Below are 20,415 nucleotides of genomic sequence, written 5' to 3' on the forward strand. Positions count from 1 at the left end.
TAAGAAATGCTGCTGTAGTCAAACAGATCTCTGAGCTTAGATTTTTAGAGATAAAAGTACAAAATTACAAGAAAACATTCTGATAGCTCATTGCTCAGACTGTCCTGTAATTATAAATCCGAAATCCATCCATCTTATTCTACTTATTCCAAACTGGGTCGTGGGAACGGCAGCCTAAGCAGAGAAGGACAGACCTCCCTCTCCCCAGTGACCTCCAAGCTCATCCATTCATTCAGTCCCTATGAAGGGAACCAAATCGAGGACATCAATGTAACCTGCCCAACATAGGGTTACCAGAGACCATTCCAGTGTAGCTGAAGTGTACTTTGATGGTGGGAGGTCTTTACCAGCAGGAGAAGCTGTAAAACTTGTGAAAATACAGTTAAAAAGTCCAGAATTCACACCGTCTTTCACCTTCTCCAAAGCTGTGCTCTAGGCTGGATTGGAGTCATGTGGAACCTGAATTCTGCATATTTTGCAGGGGAATGAAGTGGAAGATCTCAGTAAATAATATAGAGGGAGTATTGATGTAATGATCCAAAGTCTGCTCAAAATGGGTGAAATAGCCCTTTAAAGCCATAATCTTGTGTTGCTTGTCTACAAAGAGTAAGTAATATTTAAAAAAAGATGGTATTCAGAAAACTGACGGTTACTTTAATACACATCTTTATTCTTTAAGAATAAAATCAACACAATATTTTAATAATTCTTTCACTATATATTATTTTCAGTACATACACAGACAAAAATAGTTTTCAGCTTTTTTTCGGTGTATCATCAGATGGCTTATATGTTTGTATTCATGCCACTTGGGGTTTTTGATCAAGTGACATGTTGCACGCTCTCATTCAGTTGGAGCGCTCAGCCTTTCTCTCCATCCTCTGTGTCTCGGTGCCTCTCTGCTTCAGCCACTCTCCGCTTCTCTTCACCTCTAGACTTTGCCTGGTGGGACCAAACAAAGGCTTGTTTGGTATAATGTAAAGCCATCGGGGATAAATGGGTGTATTTAAAGTTTAAAAAAAAAAGGCCAATGGTTGAAGCTAGCTCGAGGTCAAAGGTTGGACATTGTGAGAAATAAGGCAATTTGCTTTGTTTCCTGGAGTAAACAAATCCAGCAGTTAACTCCTGCTCATATGTTCTGTGGATTAATGGAGACTGTTTACTGGTTTTAAAGGAAAGCTTGTAGCGGGGTCTTTTCTGCTTAAGGGCAAGAAAATTGCTGTCGTAGTTATGTTTAAGTTTGAGTGTAGATGAAATAGGATTGAGCCAGAATTGCTGTTTCTCACGCAAACCGTCTGCCTGTGATCTCTGATGCTGCACATGTGTGCACTTAATTTTCTCACAGTGCACTGCTTTATTCCTCAAATATCCAAGTTGCTCTTTAACTTTTCTTTTTAAAAATCACAACAACGAGGACTGATCTGAGAAGTATTCAGTATAATGCTTTAATGTTCGCATTATGCTTTCCTTTTTAGCATAAATGCAAAAAACTCTGATTGCAGGAGAATGCACGGTCAGAGCATGCCACATGTGCTAACCTGGATTTTACTATTTTTTTGTGTTAATCTAAAAGCTACTTAAAGCAATACGTTTAGCTTGCAGCGACAGCTTCCAGCTGTAAACACAAATCATGCATTAAAATTTGATTTCATGGCAAATGCAGCTTCACTCTGGGTCCACAGGCATTAGTCCAGAAAGTCTTTTAGGTCTTGCAAGATGCAGTGTGCTTAAAACTTTAGCTGGATTTAGAGGGGAGTACCTTGTTTTGTTACAGGGTATGGAGGAGGAGGGGGGAAGAGTTTTAGGCTGGATTGTCAGAAAAGGAACAGTGAAGAAGGGCATCCAAGGAGAGGAAGATTAGGTAAAAGTCATCAGAGGAAATAGAGATTAGAGGGAAAAGGGTGGGAGACATCGCCATGGATTAAAAAAAAAGAGGTAACAGGTTAAATGTTAAAATACATTTAATTGGGAGGAAAATTATTTTGCAACCATCACTCCTAATTTCACTTTTGTTCATTAAAAAGGGAAAATTCAGGAGAATGTAGCTATTCCCAGTTTCTGGCTACAGTGTGTTGCAGCATCATGTTTATGTTTCATTCATAGATTTAATCTGATCTGCAGTAATTAATGTGCAACATGATCATTTTTAAATTACAAACAGCTGTCCCGTGAGACTAATACTGCACATTTCCTGGATCATGAATCATGAATATTTCCAAATATTTGTTACCCTGCGTGTAAAGGAGGCAGAAAAATGGAACAGCGTTTCTCAAGCAGGTCTTACCGTCCAGATATGTGCGAGCCACAAATTTAAGAAGCTCATCGAGAAGAATGACTGGGATGGAAAGCTTCAGCACGACCATCCACTGCTCCACGTTCAAGTGAGTGAGCTTGAAGATCATCTGTGAATCAGAGCAGTGGCATGTTAAAACTACTGAACGCCACTAAGCTGGAGCTTATTTATCTGTCAAATCTGAAATACACGTGTTTCTTCTTCAGTGTTGTAGTTTCTCTCAGTTATATGTGCAACTAGCATTTAAGCAATGAAACTGGGAGAGAGGAAATGTGTGTGTGGAGATATAAATGGAGATGTGCGCTGTGTTGCATGAGGCCAGACTCACGGGCAGGGGGTCGATGTAGATGATCATGAAGTGAAGGGACATGGAGAGGCTCATGGCAGCCACCAACCAGCCGTTGCTCCAGGGGGGCATGCGCACCAGAGACTGGTTCTCAGACAAGCTGGTGTAGAGGGAGCAGGGATGTGGGGGAGGAGAGGAGGAAGGCAGAGCGGATGGGGTACGTTAATGCACACTGAAAATGTAAAAGGGCGTGAAAAAGTGTATGTGTGGAGGTGACTGCATAGTAATGTGTTTGCAAAGTGCTTCATTGTCTCCTTATTATAACTACGGGAGCTACGACACAGCTTTCATGTTTGGAAAAGGTCAAAATGAATAGAAGCCTTTATTTGTCACTTGCAGTTGCCTGCAGCGAAATTGGACCTTTTCCAAAATGAACCCGTCAGCTTCTATTTTTCTTTTTTAAAGTGGACCTCATTTGAATTTTACCTCTGTTTGTGACAGTTTAGTCAGTGCTCAATCCTTTAAGAGTAGCTGATGGATAAATAAGAGCCTGAAAAAAGCATGGGAAAGGGATCTAGGGCGTACAATGGATGAAGGTACATGGGATTCTATATTGTCGAACAATGGATTATACATTAGGGAAGCCAGGGGGAAATTTATTCAATACAAAATTCTTAACAGATACTATTATACTCCTTCAAGGCTGTATAGAATGGGGATTGGTAGAGATGACTTGTGTTGGAAATGCCAACAAGCCAAAGGTACTCTGATACATGCCCTCTGGGAATGCCCGCTGGTTTTTCCAGTTTGGAACACTGTACTGAATTATTTGCAGGGGTGGACACTTTGTAACCTACCCAGATCACCTAAATTATGTCTACTAGGAGACAAAGTAGAGGTGCCGCAATTAAATAAACACCAGTTTAGAGTGTTAAGTACTGCATTGATAACATGTGCCTGTGTCATTTTGGAACACTGGAAGGACTCCCATACTCCAACGCTTAAAATGTGGAAAGAAAGAATGATTGGGAATGTTGCGTGCGAAAAGATGTTGGGAAAGTTACATCATGTGACGGAAGCTGCGGTGGAACAGTGGGACAATTTTTGCACCTACATGTCTACCTGACTTGGACATTTGAGCTTAATACAACAGATGTTAAACACTCACTGTTTTTGTTTTGTTTTTTGTTTTTTTGTTTGTTTGCTTCTTGCTTTTGGTTGCTGCATCTTTGTATTTGCTGTTATAAAATTCAAAATCTAATAAATACTTGAATTATATATATAAAAAAAGAGTAGCTGATGGAAATATTTTTATATACAATAAAAATGGAAAAAGGTTGACTGAAGATTTAATTTGACCTCACTGTCTTTTTTTTATATTTGTTACAGTTACATGTTTCAGATCATCAAACAAATTTTAATATACAAAGATAACCTAAATAAATACTGCAGGACTCCCTTTCCCGCAGTTCTTTAGATGTTGTTCTGGGTCATTAGTGCACTCTTGTAGTAATTTTAGTAGGCTGGTCACTCCGGAAAAGGTTCATAATAAATTTTCTTTATTTGTAGATAATGAAACTCGCTACTACTCAGCTACCATAAATTATCGTAACTTATTCGGATAGCCACACTGTTTTTATAATTTGGATCAATTTGCACATAATCTGTGCACCACCACAGTGGGTTTAAGCCCAAACAAATAATCCTGACATTTAAAATGATGGTAGTTTGTCAGTTTAATTTTGAGCATCTGTAAATAGGAGATTATATATAATTCAAGAAGAAGAAGAAACTTTTAAGCGCCTTTATTTCCAAGGGGGTTGCCACAGCAGATAACTCTGCTTATTTGATCAGGCAGGTTTTTACGTCGGATACCCTCTGAGGGATTTGTATCTTCTCCTGGGATTGAACTGGGAATCTTTTGCTTGTTGGATGAATGAATAGTTAATGCCACATTTCTGTGCTTGAATTGAAACTGAACATCTTCACTTCAATAACTTCCAAACTATTTGGTTTGGAATCCACTGTTATGGTTACAAAGGCAAAACTACAAAAACTGGTGCCAATGTCCAAACATTTAATGAACTGGTGGCACATTTGACTACATCATAGTTTTCAGGTGGATGCACCCACAATGCCTTTCGGGTTCACAGTGTAGTCAGACCTGTTCAGAGCGTTGCACATCTCAATGGTGACCAGTACAGACAGAGCCATGGTCATTGGTGGAGCAGACTCAAATACCTCACAGTGGACACCATCAAAGTCCTCATTTTCCTCACTGCACTGCATGAAGTGAGACTGATGGAGAGAAACAAACATAAATTGCCTTTTTTTTTAAATTTATTTTGGCAACGCTTTTGAAAGAGGCTAAGATGGTTCTTTATGTTTGAAAAGATCAGCTGTAATTTTACACAAGGAGTCTCAGGAGTATTTTAGAAGAAAAGTTCTCAAACAAGATGATTTGATACTAACCAGCTGGTGGAAGGTGACCATTGGACCATCATCACTGTACAAGAACCACCAGGCAGCTGCTGCCACTGTTGCAGCTCCAACATAGCCTGGAAGAAGTATTACAAAACATATGCCCATGAAAACTATGAGTCTACATTTGAAGTCTTGAAGATGATTGGTGTGTTATGCCATGTTGCGATAAATCTTTGAAAAACTCTACTGAAGGAAGCTGCTGGTTGTGTCTGCAGTATCAGTATATACCTCCAATGGCCAGATATCTAAAGAAGAGCCAGCCAGAGATGAGGGGCTCTTTGGGGGAGCGGGGGGGTTTGCCCATGATGTCCAGGTCAGGCGGGTTGAAGCCCAGTGCGGTGGCAGGCAGACCATCAGTCACGAGGTTGACCCAAAGAAGCTGGACGGGAATCAGAGCCTCAGGAAGACCGAGTGCAGCAGTCAGGAAGATACTGAAGAGGTGAAAAAAACAGAATTCAATCTTTCTCCTAGTTTTAAGTTTTTTCTTATGCAGGACAAGAACTCACGTTGAACTTAAGTGTCAGTTAAGTGAAGCGTAATGCGCTCACCAGACGACCTCGCCCACATTCGAGGAAATGAGGTAGCGGATGAACTGCTTCATGTTGTTGTAAATGGCTCTGCCCTCCTCAACAGCAGACACAATGGAAGAGAAGTTGTCGTCAGCCAGGACCATCTCAGAGGCAGACTTGGCAACGGCAGTGCCAGAGCCCATGGCGATGCCAATCTCCGCCTTCTTCAAGGCGGGGGCATCGTTCACTCCATCACCAGTCTGGGTGATGGGTCGAGGTGAAATGGGAGGAACAGCATGTTAAACTTGTCACATCAAGCACAATAAACTCATCAAAGGTTCATTTCTTTTCTCCTCACCATGGCTGTAATCTCATCAAAGCCTTGTAGGAACTCGACAATCTTAGACTTGTGGGCTGGTTCAACTCTGGCGTAGCAGCAAGCCTTTCGAACGGCCTTCTTCTGGTCATATGGAGCGAGGTCATCAAACTCACGGCCGGTGAAGGCCTTGCCTGTGACATCCTCATCCTCAGTGAAGATGCCAATGCGGCGGCAGATGGCCACAGCCGTACCTTTGTTGTCACCTGGAGTGGTCGGGTTGGGGGACAGAAAAGGTCAATCTTTGCTCCATTTCTTTTAAAATTAGACTGCTGATCTGCATCTGATATGTATACTGACCAGTGATCATGATGACACGGATACCGGCGGCCTTGCACAACTCAATGGAGCTCATGACTTCTTTCCGAGGAGGGTCAAGCATACCAACGCAGCCAACAAAGGTCAGGTCCGTCTGGGAATAAGAAAGAAAGGTTTGAGCTACAGCTGAGCAAGAAATTAAATGCTCAAGTCTTCCATTAGGGACTACAGTGACTTAATGTTTTTGTTTTCACTCTCCAACCTCGTAGTCTGCAAACTTTGTTGAGTCCTCCAAGTTCATCTCCTCCTTCCTCAGAGGTGTGTCACATGTGGCCAGGGCCAAACAGCGGAGGGTGTCGCGCCCGGTGCCCCATTCCTTGATGACTGACATGATGTGGTCTTTCACCGGGCCAGTCAGTGGTACACGGTTAGTACCCACACGAACATAAGTGCAGCGGTCAATAACTCCCTCTGGAGCACCCTGAAGACAGGAAATGCAATCATTCGTTTGTGAATCTTAAACGTCAAATTGTCACTTTTGGAGCTTTTTCAGAACAACTTTTTCAAGTATTATTTTCATCTTTGGCTGATGTTCCACGCTCACTTTGACAAACATCTTGTTTCCCACAGGTGCTTTGGCCGACTTAGCAGGACAGCAGTAGACTGACATGGACTTTCTGTCTCTGGAGAACTCCAGGGTGAACTCCTTTCTCATCAGATGCTTGATAACCTGTCAGAAAGTGAAGGGAGGAAGGTGAACTGGAGAAACCTCAAACCAGGCCCTGCATATTACACATAAACATTTTAAATATTGCACCTGCCATACAGTTGTTGCTTCTTCTTTTTTTGGCTATCTGGGAGCTTTTATGTATCAGAATATAATAAAAAGTTAACTGGTCCCAATCCTAAAATGATTTAAACTCAAAGTCAGATGAAAAACGACACAGCGCTTAGTGTCATTATCTGTGTCAATTTTTATTATCCTGCTAAGGCTCAGACATCATCATACTTTAAGTTGATATGGGAAACTTGTTAGCTCATTTATGTGTTCATATTTCATGCTGCAACATGGCAAACCAATATATTTAATTTCAATATTGACTCACTTTGAAAGATTTTTTACTTTTAAAGCGAATGCCGTGTAGGTTAGTAGGCTGACTGTATAAAGAGTAACTTGCTACATACTGTTTCAGATATTTGACAGACTTACGGAACAGCAAGCGTTTGCCCTCTCCACCTTGGACAGGCTGCGCACTTCAGTGTTGAACACATTCATCTTCTCCACCAAACAGCACAGGGCCGTCTCAGTGGCCTCACCCACCTTCTCATAAATGCCCTTGGACTGCATCAACGAGACAAGGAGTTCATTAAAAATTGCTAAGTGCATTTTAAGAAGGCTGTTCAGCGGAAGCATAAACTCCTCCTCCACAGACCTCGTTGTAGTCCAGAGAAGAATCATTGCACAGTGCGCAAATAGTTGCCAGCTCAACCAATCCGTCATACTGTCCGCACTTCACAAACGCACCATTCTTTGTTCTGGTCAAAAGAGACACAACTCGTTAGTTTTGTTTGGTTTTTAGGCCGTTTATGGCAGCCGTGTGCTGATTCTGTCTCTTACACTTCTCCCTCAGGGGTGTACTTTGAGCCCGAAATGTCAAACTGACAGAGGGAAACGCTGTCGCCTTCAACTTTATCGATGACGAACATCTGCGTGGAAACATGGCAAAAAACGACATTTTATCAGATCTCCTTTTATTTGAATGAAAACGTGCGCAGGCTTATTTGTGTGTACCCACCTTGGTCACACACATCTGGTTGGTGGTGAGGGTGCCGGTCTTATCGGAGCAGATGACCGAGGTGCAGCCCAGGGTCTCCACAGAAGGCAGGCTTCTGACGATGGCGTTCTTCTTGGCCATACGACGTGTTCCCAGCGCGAGGCAAGTGGTGATGACAGCAGGCAGGCCTGTGATGGGCAGTGGGAGAACTTAATCAGAGAAGCCCTGAACAAATTGAGCTGCTTTAAAACAAGAATGAGTTGAATACTGGACAAAACTTGATTGAACTTCAGAGATGAGGACAAATGTTGGATTAAAAAACAGCTGGAGTTGCCACTTGGCAGGGTGACAACAGTGGGGGTCCCTGCACAGCCCTTAATACATCAGCTGGACCGCATCCAGAATACTGTGCTCTCCAATGCTGTTCCTAAGGGAAGGGCTGGTATGAGTCATCCAGCACTCCGGCACATGGAGGGTGATCTGCATTCACATTCTTGGCAAAAACAATGGCGTGGTCAAGGTCTGGATATTGTCCAGTTTAGTGACATTATCGCAGCATCTATGTGTGCATATTATGTTGTTCTTTTGGCATCATCAGGTTGTGCTCTCCAGTTAACTTTGGCACAATTTACAGCTGACTGATGGGGAAAATGTCCCCATCATCAAAATGAGAATGTTCTTGCCTCACAAAGAAGATGGTATATGAAAGTTCAAATGTTTTACTAAGAGCTGAATTCAAGGAGGTTTTGTCTACACAAGCTTTAATCTCACATTTTTATTTTCAATTTAATAAAAGGGCTTAAAACTAGTGTGCAAATCAGAGATGTACTGGTCATCAGCTGCTTTCTGAGGCATACACCTGTTTCTGTCAGTTCTAATCTGGTCCTTAACTTTGAAAACTCAGCTTAAGAGGCTCATGGAGAGTCTCCAAAGCCTTCTGCACTGTCGGCTGGATAGGGAGTGGCAAGAACCGGCAATAGCCAAGGCAGCTTTATTTGGAAGGTTGTTAGTGTCTGATTCAGGGTCCTATTTACAACCATTAAGACTGAACAACGCTCTGGACTTTAAAGGGTTGGTAATTCGGAAATTTCCATCTAACATTTTCATACAATAAAAACTGAACTGAAATGAGCAACCTTGCTCTGAAAACTAATACATACTGATACATACATACGCTACGACGTCTTAATAAGAAGAACATGAATGAAGGTGTCTTATTTATTCCTTTTCATATGCAAAAAAGGTTACTTAACAAAAACACTTTTGAACAGACTGGAAGCAGCATCACAGATGAGCTACATGACGTGAATGTTTCATGTGGTTGAGCAATCAAATAGAAGTTAATCCCGGGGGCTTACCTTCAGGAATAGCAGCCACAGCCAAAGCCACAGCAATCTTGAAATAATAGATAGCGCCGCGGATCCAGGAGCCTCCATGGACGGGGTCATTGAAATGACCGATGTTGATTATCCACACGGCCACACAAATCAGGGAGATGACCTGCAGGACAAGCAGCAATAGGGGCACGTGGATGACATTAGTTGTAATTTTCAGTCTCAAGCCAGCAATATTAAAATGTTTAAGACATGACCAATTAACTATTGCAGACAAAACAATCTCTGAAACGCTGCCCGTCTCACCCACCTTTGAGAGCTGCTCTCCAAACTCGTCCAGTTTCTGCTGCAGAGGGGTCTTCTCCTGCTCGGTGGCAGCCATCTGGTCGCGAATCTTGCCGATCTCGGTAGAGACACCAGTCGCAACAGCAATGCCAGTGGCTTTACCGGCAGCAATGTTGGTGCCCTGAACAGAGATTCGAAAGAGAGTGACATGACTACTGGAAAGATGGATGGAAAATCTGGACCTGAAATACACAACTATGAGGCAGCCAGTAAACTCAGAAGCGATGACTGAAGGGTTAAACATAATGAGTGTGGTAAGATTTTGTTTTGACACTACTCATCCTCATCATGAGGTCAAATATGTATTCTTTATTATAATTTGGTTTATTAATAACTTCAAAAGCGCAAATGATTTTTTTAAACAACCTAATATGAATTTTGTGTAGTGTTAATTACAAAGGGTACGTATCTTAACACAATCAGTTGGTGAATATATAAACAATACCATATAATTGCTAGCCAACGGCATGCTAATGCTAATGCAGAAATGCCTTAAACCTAGGGGGACTACTATGAGAAAACAGCGCTGCTGCTCACTTGATTGGTGACCTTTGTTAACATTTTCTTGATGAGTTAATGGTCTCAATCTGCGGGTTGCTTGTTCAGTATAATGTAGCAAAGAAAAGTACAGTCCCATTCATAATAAAGCAGACAACAAAGCAGACTGTGTTCTAGGTTTCCCACTCAAATCTAACCCTTTGTTATTCTGCATTTAGTTTACCAGATATTCAGCAGAGTGTCCAGCTTTTCTGGTAACTAAATTTACTTTGACTTATTACTTACTTATTTTTGTGGGTTTTATTTCCAGTTTGTAAAACTAGCATCCAAATAATTCTGAGAATGATTACCATATCCATGTTGCTAAACAAGCTAGCAGTACACTGTAGCAATATGTATTTATTGGTTCTACAGTCTCTTATAGATAAGAGTACATCAAATATCAGTAGATAGATATCTATAGAGGCTTCATGACAGCAAATAACAAACATGCACATGTTTTTTGATTGATGTTATACATATAATTTTTTGATACAACCACTGGCTATGAAGGAAAAATATGTATTTCCCCAGTGATTGCTAGGGTTATGGTTGCGAGCAGATTGCAGTGATTACTTGTAGTTTGCATGGAAGACACCAACTTGTCTGCAAACACTTGCTAACTAGCTGAGCGGTAGTGAAACTTGAGAAACTGCAATGCAAATCAGACTATCTGCATTCAAAGTAAATGTTGTACCTCAGTGCTGCAGCCAACGTTTTTTGAAAAGGCGCAATTTTTACACTGAAAGCAAATGGTCTCCACTTCTAATTTGTGTTACACTTTTCAGTTTCACTGCCGCTCAGAGTATAGTCAGTGCAAACTATGAGCCTCTGTAGAAATCTGCTAGTGGCCAAGAAGGGAAGGAAGTAGCAAGGAAGTTTTGTATGGAGTATTCTCTGACCAGTTTTCACCAACTGGTTTTTGTGAGTTTTCTATACTTTTTCCCCCTCAAAAAATCAAAATACATTGCACAATACCTTTCAAAGTAACAAATTGCAAAAAATATGTTTTGATGTAGCAAATATGACGCAAATTAACCTCCTAGGTCCTGGCATCCACATATGTGGACATCACATTTTGGGTTATTTAGACTAAAATACTCAATTTTGCTCTATATGGGCCTGATATCCACTTACGAGGACATTATACTGCTACTGTTCTATCACAATTTGACATGATGTCCTCATATGTAGCTCTTATTTTTCTTAAAAACAAAAATAAGGTAAAAAAAAAAATCGGATAATTCTTTGTTTTTACATTCGTCAGGCCCCAATATGCTATGTTTGGGTCTTAGGAGGTTAAAATTAATATATACAAATTAATATTGCATTTAAAAAAAATGCCACAAGGTTAAATAAAAAAAGGCTCAATTGTCTTTAAATAAATAAATTATAAATAAAGACTCAATTGTGCTGGAAATTTGAATTTTCTGACAATTATTTCAGGGTTCAGGCTTTAAAGGGTTGACAATCAATTTCAAGGCAACTGGCCTCAACCTACACATTTTCCTTAGCGGCCAGGAGTTGCTCAGTTTCTAGAGTGGACTCAAGTGACTCTGTCCATTTTTTATATATAGTCTAGATGCCAGCATGCTACCAGACTGATATTAGCTTGGTATTTTCTACAATGGCTGTATTTGAACGATTGTTAAATATAGTCTCTGGTAAAGTGTGTTAGCTAAAGTATAGCAGTGTATCAGTTTCTGTCTGTTTCTGTCTGTTATAGACATGAACCATGTTAGTGAATAAAGGATCTAATGCTACTGCAGTGATGTAATAAAAGAACATCTTTACAAAAAGAAAATCTAAAGAAAATGTTTATCTTCCATTTATGATAGAGCAATAGACAGTGATTGGAAATTACCTTAACTATGGGACAGTTTTTGATGCAGACACAGTATCAAGACCCCTGCAGGTGTTGAATTAACCGAATCAGCCATTAATTTAATTACGTAGGTTCTTTTTCTATTCTGAAATGTCAAAACTGGCTCATGAAGTAAGAGTTAATTGCTTAATACTTTTAAGCAGCACAGATCACGAAGTCAGCATGACGGTGATAATGAAGTGCCACCCGTGCTGACATCCAAAATGACGTCCAAAATTTCTCATCATGGTTTTCCCAACAATGACATGCAAAATGTCTGCTGTAATGGTTATTTTCATGGAATAATGAGGTCAAATTGGAAGTTAAATCAGTCAGCAGGTGGGTTTTGAGATGTCCGATTGAAATATAAAGGTCAAGGAGAGGAGAAAGCAGGAAAAAGACTCACAGAGAACAACATGTTCTTCTTGTCCTGGTTGACGGCTCGGGGGTCTGGGACTGGATCTGTGTGCTTGATCACGCTGACAGACTCACCTGCAGAGATGAGCGGTCAGGGAAGGCGACAGAAATTAGAAAAATTAATTAATTAATTTATTTATTCTTTGTCTGTGACAAAACACATACCAGTAAGAATGGACTGGTCCACACGCAGGGTTGTAGATTTGATGGAGATGATCCTGATATCAGCTGGCACTTTGTCACCAACTAGTGTTCACGTAACAAACACATACACAAAAGCAGGCCCTTCATTAACATTAGTTTCTTTAGTGATTTATCGGTTTGGCAGTATTACAGTGCAAAGACAATCTGACTGCAGTGTGTTACAGCTGGCTGGAGGAGGTGGCGAGGAAGGGGGGCTGGTTTTAGCACTCTGGATGGATAGTGTTGTTGTTGAAAACCGATACCACAGTAAGAGTCAGAGGGAGAGGGAGACCTTGGGGAGATCATGAAATGAAAAGAACAGGTGTACAGCAAACAGAGGGGAGAGACAGAGGAGTGAGTGCTTATACTCAAGCTTATTCCTTCACTCACCCCCTAACTCCTTTTTCTCTGTCACTGCCTTATAAGGGGCCATGTTGATTTTGAAGGACAGTCTTGTATTCACACACTTGCAAAGTTGAGAAGTTCAGATTTCAAACACTTGAATTTAAATGACACATTTCCAGACAAGGTTTTGGAATTTGACCAGAACAAGCTTATCTTTGGGGAGTTATCTCATCTTAATTCTGATCACATTTATGGATTTTCAGTGGCTGGATGGGCTTTGAATAAACGCAGCAGATAAAGCTTACCAGAGACCTCCACTACATCACCAGGAACGATCTCCCTGGCCTTGATTCTCTGCACGCTCTTCCTGTCTGCCCTATAAACTTTCCCCATTTCAGGCTCGTACTCCTTCAGGGCCTCGATGGCGCTCTCTGCATTGCGCTCCTGTTTCAAACATGCACACAGAGCAAACACATAATCATTCCGGCTCCTTGATGTTCGAGTCCTTTGCATGATAGTTGTCAGCGCTGTGACATGTTAAAGGTCAGTTTTTAGATAGATAAAAAGGCTTTAATCAAAAGATCATTATTTTAAAAAGATGCTCAGTACATTTTTTAAATGACCTGAATAGAAATGTATTTAAATATAACATATTTTGATATGATAACAAAAAGTTGCCCCAATGCATGAATGAAACAGGGTAAGTGTTTGGGTGTGCGTTAGATAATGTGTCCAGAATGGGAAATTGTGGAGTTATTTAGTCAAAGAAGAGCTTGGTGTGCATGTGTCCACATCACCTTGTTGGTACAAAAATACTATTTTATGCCATTGAAACTGCGTTATCATATTTTTTACAGATAAAACTTAAGAAACGGGAATGTATGATGTGTGATGTGACGGGCTGCTAGTAACAAAGTGACAGTTAAAAATTGGTTCAGCTCTTGAGATAGGTGCATAACAAAATAAAAAAAAAAATCATCCCTGAAAATGGTCACGTACAAGGACAGGACTGAAAATTATTGTAAAAGCAAAATAAATTTGGGTAAAAGTAAGTGAATGAATTAAAAAAAATATCCTGTATTTTTTGTATGTGTTTGATTTTATGTACATTCCTAAAGCAAAAGTTGTCTTTGTTGCCTTTGTTGTAGTCCCACATTTTCAGCCCTGTTTCCTGTTTCCTGTGCCTGTTATTAAAAGAAACTCACACAGGCGTCAGTGAATTCAAATCCCAAACCTTTTTGGTATGAGCCTTTTTAGCCTTTTTTTCATAGTTTTTTTGAGCACCCAAAGTTGCTGTGGCAGATAATCATCAGGCACTGGCATTAGTAATGAGGGATAAGGTTGCTGATACCAGTGACTGACTGATAGTTGAAGGCATTATTTTCCATTATCATGAGGTTTTCCTGATGTTTGTATTTTATTAAAGTCCATCAGCTTAAATAATCTAATTTAAAGAGAGGTTGTGCAACCATAATTTTGCAGGACTTGTGCTGCAGCAGGTTGAAGTCCCTAAATTCAACATGATGAACAAGAGACGACTGTGAGCTTTTCGAAGTTGTTTCTTGTTCGTCATGAATTATTTCCCAGTAAAAGCAGACGGCACAGAGAAGTCAGACAGCCTGATGTCCGCTTCAGTCTGTGGTTTCTTCCAAGGTTGCCCCCGACTGCCTCAAAGTGTAAAGCCCAACTTATGCCAGCTGCCCTCCCTCTCTCCATTCTCCTCCTCATCCCCCATGTGTGAATCCTTGTGCATAGTTTCCAAATGACTGCCACAGGGTTGATATGAACCTCTCAACCACACACGCACAAAACACAAGCCTGCGGTAACGTGATCGTCCCTCTGTATTTTTACTGAGGATTGCAAAGTGTGGATTGTAACGCAGCAGTTTGAACCTTCAAGGCAGGAACGGGACCCGGTCCGTGGCCTCTCTCCACGCGCCCTGTTGGCTTAACCTTTCACCTTTTCACCTCCTGTTTACGTCATGCCTCTCTTTCTGGCTTTGCTTGATCTTTGAGATCTAAGGAGCGTGTGTGCTCTCTGTAAAGGACACAAGGCCTGAGCAGGCCGCCGATGTGCGTGATTTATTGGGCGTGACTGTTTCTAAGTATAAGAGTCTATTTAGGTGTGTGTATGTGGGCAAAAGACAGTATTCAGGAGCAGGTATGTGGCCTTGGGATTGCAGTTGTTTCTGAATATGTGTGTGTGTGTGTGTGTGTATTTATGCGCGCTCACTGACCTGCCACACTCCAACAACAGCATTCGCGATGAGGATGAGGAGGATGACAAAGGGCTCGACAAAAGCAGTCACAGTTTCTTCTCCTTCCTCAAACCAAGCCAGCACCTGAGACAGTCACACACAGACAGAGTACAAAGTTGAAGGAGCTGTTGTTTAAAATTAGACGATGAGACATTGAAATTGTCAAAATTAAACCCTTAAAATTCTAATTATGATGAAACTTTATTTCTAAAAAAACAAAAAACCCTAAAATTTCCATGTGGAACAGTTGACTAGCAGATCTTACACTCAAAATCCAGGGATCACAATGGCAGAATAGTAAACTCTCATAATTGACCCTTAAATTACAACAAATATTTAGCATTTGTACTTAATAAATTAGTTAAATGAATCTATTTTATTTCTTTCTCAATCACTGTTCAAACATAAATTTTAAAGGAGTGTACCGGAAAGAAGTATCTCCCTTTTTTGCAAAATACATGGGAAATTAAATTAACCTACTTCATTGGCCCATGCCACAACAAATACAGTGTACTTACAATGTAAGATGGGGAAGTGGAATTAATTCCAAAAAACAGTATAATTTCTCCCCACATCTTAGGTACTACTAAATATTACTTATACATGACTTAAAGTTACTGTCACCATAATAATTTGTAATAACCTGACTTTTTAACCCCCATTTTTAGTGTACCTCTCATTTGTAGGTCAATATAATTATACTGCAATTTCTAAGAAAATATTTAATTACAAGGGAATTACATGCTGAGTCATTGGCCACATTATAATGTGTTATAAAAAATACACAATATCTGTAAAAAACTAACAAACTCTAAGACAGTTTTCTTTATCTTTTACAGAGGTGCCCGTTCATCACGCTGATGCTTTCCTCTCGAGTTAAAATGATACATTGTTACCATCGCTAAGCCCGTGATACAGAAGTGTCTTTACGTTTGTTGTGCACCTGTCGCTCAGGGTGAGAGTATTATCTTTTACTGCTGAGTAGCATAAACATAAACATATATTTGTCACGGCTCGGAGCTATTTCTGCACCGCTGTAGGATCAAATGACATTATTCTTTGTCACTGTTGCGCCGTACGCTATCCTATGTGTGAAGTTCTCCACATGTGACTCTTTTCTAAACCTATATTCGCGCACGTGTGCGCCCCTGTGAGCGGGAGCTACACGTTACTGATGCTGTTGTGTTTCGGAAAGGCCTCGTGTTGACACTGACACAGATTAGTTGCAGGCCACCGGAGCACGGACCCAAGCGGAGAGAAAAGAGTAAAGCCCTCCCATCCTTTCTTTGTAGCATTTAGAATTTAGCTCAGCATCACAGTCTTCCTTGTTTTCCATTGACCTGCTTTTCATCTCACATGTTTTCTCACTCCCCCCCTTTTTTTTTTAAAAGTAGGCTTGATTGCTTGCTCTCTGCAGTCTGTCTTCACTGTGCTTCTCTTCAAAGACACAATCGATCTCCAGACTGAGGGTCAGGGCCTGTCAACACCTTGCAGTGGTCAAGCATTCTTGTGTGTATGAATAGGATGACCATGTATTTGCAGTATTTAGTGTTCTCTCTTTTAGAAACCATATATGACTCTGAATCTATTGCGCTCATTTGTCATTGTAACAGACAATGCCATTGTGCAACCCAATCCCCAGCCCCCCGCCCTTGTCTCTGTTTCTCACTCTCTCCTGCTGCTGCAAGCAATCCCTCGTTCCTTCCATCCCTGACCTTTGTCTAAGGATATAGTTTCTCGTCCTGGCTTGAGACTTTCTTAAAATAAAGGTCCTGCCATGCACATGCACTGCCACTCTCTTTTCGTCTTTCTCTTGTTCTCTCGCTATTTCACACGCAGCATGTCAGGCCTTCTAAGGCTATAGTGACAGCTGTAGAGGGAGCCCTGAGGGGAGCAATCGAAGATTAAAACAATGCGAAGAACCTAGTTGCCTTCACAAAGCTGCACTGGCGAGAGCAACAAGGAGGGGAGAGGGATTCCTCGTGTCAGTGAGAGTGGCTCTAAAGGTAATCTAATAACGTGATGATACAAATTATGTTTTGTCAGCTGAAGTGTGTGTGTGTGTTTGGTAAAGAATCAAAAGACATGCAGCCCCAGATCCCAGACAAGCCCCCAATTATGTAAGAACAAGATTCATAAACAGTAACATAAAATTAAGACCTGAAATGCAACAAAACGGGGGTGTTCAACTTCAGTTGCCACATATTCTTAAGTTTAAATTAGAGGTGGAGTCATCCACATGAGCATGGTTAGCTCTAGCTGCAAAAAAAAAAGTTAACATCTTGATATAACTCTGGGATGTATTCAGCACTGGTAAACGAGAGAAAATGTACCTTAAGGATTGCTACACTGCTACACTCTGTTTCTCACGGTGTAAAGGAAATATGCCCACAAATGTTCAAGAATGTTTCAGGCCTTCTCAGGTGTGAGCACCAAACAGACACTCTTGGACTTTTACTGTTGGACTTCTGGGAACTGCAGAGCATTGTAACTCAACACTGACAACTGCTGCTGTAGGACAACAAATGCTAACTAGACTTTCTAACTGCTCAACCTCAGCTTAATGCTAAATAACCCATCAAACATGTTTTCATATTTTGAGGCAAATCGGAAAATTATGCAAAAGAGTGAAAAGAAAACTAATTAAACACATGGTGTCTGAAGTATAGGAAGAGATTAGAGAATCTACTACATGTGGTGTCCATCACTGAAATTACAAACACAACTTTTACAAGCACTGCTGAGAATATATCCTGTTCATTAATTCGTTGTGTTAGCTAGTCTTCCTCTGCTTTTTCCATTTCCTTTTGAATGGATCTGGTGTTAGTAAATGTAAGATGGGGATGGAAGGGGCTCCTCTGCACAAATAGAAAAATACATCTTTTCACTACAAGATAATAAAGAATGATTTTTGAACTTGTGCAAGCTCTGTGCATTGAACGCTTCATGAATATTACATAAGTAGGTGCTTTGCATTGGATAAATGGATGGTCGCACAGGGGGTTGCATCATGAAACTCACAAAAGAGATGCAGGCTGCCAGTAGAAGGATTCTGACCAACAGGTCCTCGAACTGCTCCACCACCAACTCCCAGATACTTTTGCCTGATAAACACATTCAAATAAATAGACATAGCCCATCTATTAAATCAAATTCAGTATTTATACAGTGTTAAGAATTCCTGTTATTATACATGTAAGTCTGATAAACAAACCGGATTAAATGGAAAAGGCAGTGACTGTGATTTAGGTGAAAACACATATTTGATTAATGATGACTGACTCTTTGTTTTAATATCCTCCCACCACTTTGGGCTGCTCCAAAACCAGCAGCAAAGACTGTTGCTGCTTTAGTTTGAGTTCATTGCACAACAGATGTGGATACAATCCATTAGTTTCTCGAGCAGTGTGTGGTGTATATACATCATTACTATACTGGAGTCAGTAACAAGTGATAAACACACACACAAGGGAGCAGTCATGACAGGAAGTGAGAGGAACAGCTGTACAGGGATGTTAAAGGAAGCATGCAGGTGTGTAATGTTTCGGGTTGGCTCACCTTCCTCTGCTGGCAGCTCTGTTGGTGATGAGAGACAGAGAACATTAGTAAAGCACACCACTTACTACATTCGTTCTGATATTTGCAGAGTGAAACATTCAGCCAGGTCAATCGATTTGACCGTAAAACCATCAAGTACAAAATACACAGTATAAAGTAAACATTACATTGCACAATTTACACTTTCTTCACCAAACTGAGGCCCTGCTCCAATAAACAGTAACACTTTACTCCAAAATGCATTCTCAAAAAACATGATTCCCCTTCATTTTACTGAATGTAGGACTTTTTTTTTGTGAAGCAGAGGTAGGAATATTCATGATTTTCCAGTTCCTGTTATTTGAACCCTTAAGCCAAGCAGTAACGTGGGTACAGTTACATTCATGCCTATGCTTTCCCTGCTGTGATAAGCAAGAAAAACAGGCCTCTGATGCTTTCTTTATAAAGCTCAATGAGACTGTAAAAACTCAGCGAACTCCATCTGCTGAGACAAAAGTAAATATCTTGACTTTGAGTCAAAAAGGGACTCTCGTGCGCTCAGTTTCAAAATACAAACAAATTACCCCCAATCTAAACTAAAACCAGTAGCAGTTGTCAGGAACTTGACACCCTGAGGCACCTGCTCCACAAACATAACTCCTGCTTTGTGTCAGTCGGATAGTTTCCCTTAATTAGACCAGCATCACAAAGTCACACACAGCTTTGAAACCGACACTGCCGCTACTTGTCCTCCTTCACCTTCCCCTCCCATTTCCCTCAGTGTCTCTGCTCCTGCCATTTTATCTTGTTAACCTCCGAGGTACTCCTTACGTATGCCGCCTCTCATTCAAGCTAAATCTGATGCATGTGCTCCTGGACCTTCCCATCATGTCATTCACCATCATTTTCTACTGCTCTTTATTTCCACTCTGTATCAAAGGCTTCATCTAAGTGCTCCATCCATCCATCCATCCATCCATCCATCCATCCATCAAGCCACCCATCCATCTTTTTGTTTCCCTCACCGTTGTAGCCATACTTTTCCAGGCTCTTCTTAACCTGCTCAGGTGACAGCCCGGTGTCTTCAGTGACGCCAAAGTAGGCCAGAACATCTTCCGACTCTTTGGTGTGTGCGTTCTCCATCCTCACTTAAACGGAGAGGCTTCGAGACAAAAGGGATAGAAAAAAATGGAGAGAAATTACAGCTGGCCAAACACTGAAACGTAAAACAAATGATGTGGAATTCTACCCACCACTTTCTTGAAGAGTGGGATTAGGATTAAAAACTGGCAACCCCCTGTGCGTTCACACTTGCTCTCTCTTTGCCCCCTCTCTCTCTCTCTCTCTCTCTGGGCTGTTGCTTTCCTCTAGGAGCCCTGGACCGACAGAAAGTGCAACCCTGCAAACTGTCCTCAAAAGTTTTATAGCGATGAAAAAGTTGCCCCATTGGTGCTTGTCCGCCATGCACCCCCCTCTCATTGGATGAGAACGTCACAAATAGGTGGGCAGGGATGGCCCCTGTGGTAAAGAATAGGCAGGGGGGGAGGGGGGGGGAGGTGGAGGGGGTAGAGGGCAGCAACTGCAGAGGGGTCCCAGCATGCTGGAAATAAGATG

At 41.1% G+C, this 20,415-nt stretch overlaps 1 protein-coding gene across 2 annotated transcripts; it reads right to left on the minus strand.

Annotated features, from left to right (window-relative positions):
- Positions 1–649: 649 nt before the first annotated feature.
- Positions 650–20,212, minus strand: atp2a1 (ATPase sarcoplasmic/endoplasmic reticulum Ca2+ transporting 1). 2 transcript variants are annotated; one of them, XM_085157447.1, is made up of 26 exons: positions 20,055–20,212; positions 19,827–19,963; positions 18,823–18,840; positions 18,286–18,368; positions 15,244–15,348; positions 13,312–13,450; positions 12,644–12,724; positions 12,468–12,553; positions 9,626–9,781; positions 9,340–9,481; positions 8,003–8,169; positions 7,825–7,913; positions 7,640–7,742; positions 7,417–7,548; positions 6,811–6,936; positions 6,469–6,687; positions 6,249–6,360; positions 5,931–6,154; positions 5,612–5,832; positions 5,292–5,494; positions 5,052–5,137; positions 4,744–4,877; positions 2,622–2,739; positions 2,285–2,402; positions 1,760–1,806; positions 650–942 (listed from the first exon to the last, which is right to left on the minus strand). In XM_085157447.1, the coding sequence occupies exons 2-25, from the start codon at positions 19,942–19,944 to the stop codon at positions 1,802–1,804; spliced, it is 2,985 nt and encodes a 994-aa protein (XP_085013573.1). In that variant the 5' UTR covers positions 19,945–19,963; positions 20,055–20,212; the 3' UTR covers positions 650–942; positions 1,760–1,801. The 2 variants fall into 2 exon arrangements, with proteins under 2 accessions (XP_085013573.1, XP_085013572.1); XM_085157446.1 differs by lacking the exon at positions 1,760–1,806.
- Positions 20,213–20,415: the final 203 nt, after the last annotated feature.

This window comes from Neolamprologus multifasciatus, chromosome 4 (assembly GCF_963576455.1).
Source record: "Neolamprologus multifasciatus chromosome 4, fNeoMul1.2, whole genome shotgun sequence".
NCBI classification, from domain to species: Eukaryota; Metazoa; Chordata; class Actinopteri; order Cichliformes; family Cichlidae; genus Neolamprologus; species Neolamprologus multifasciatus.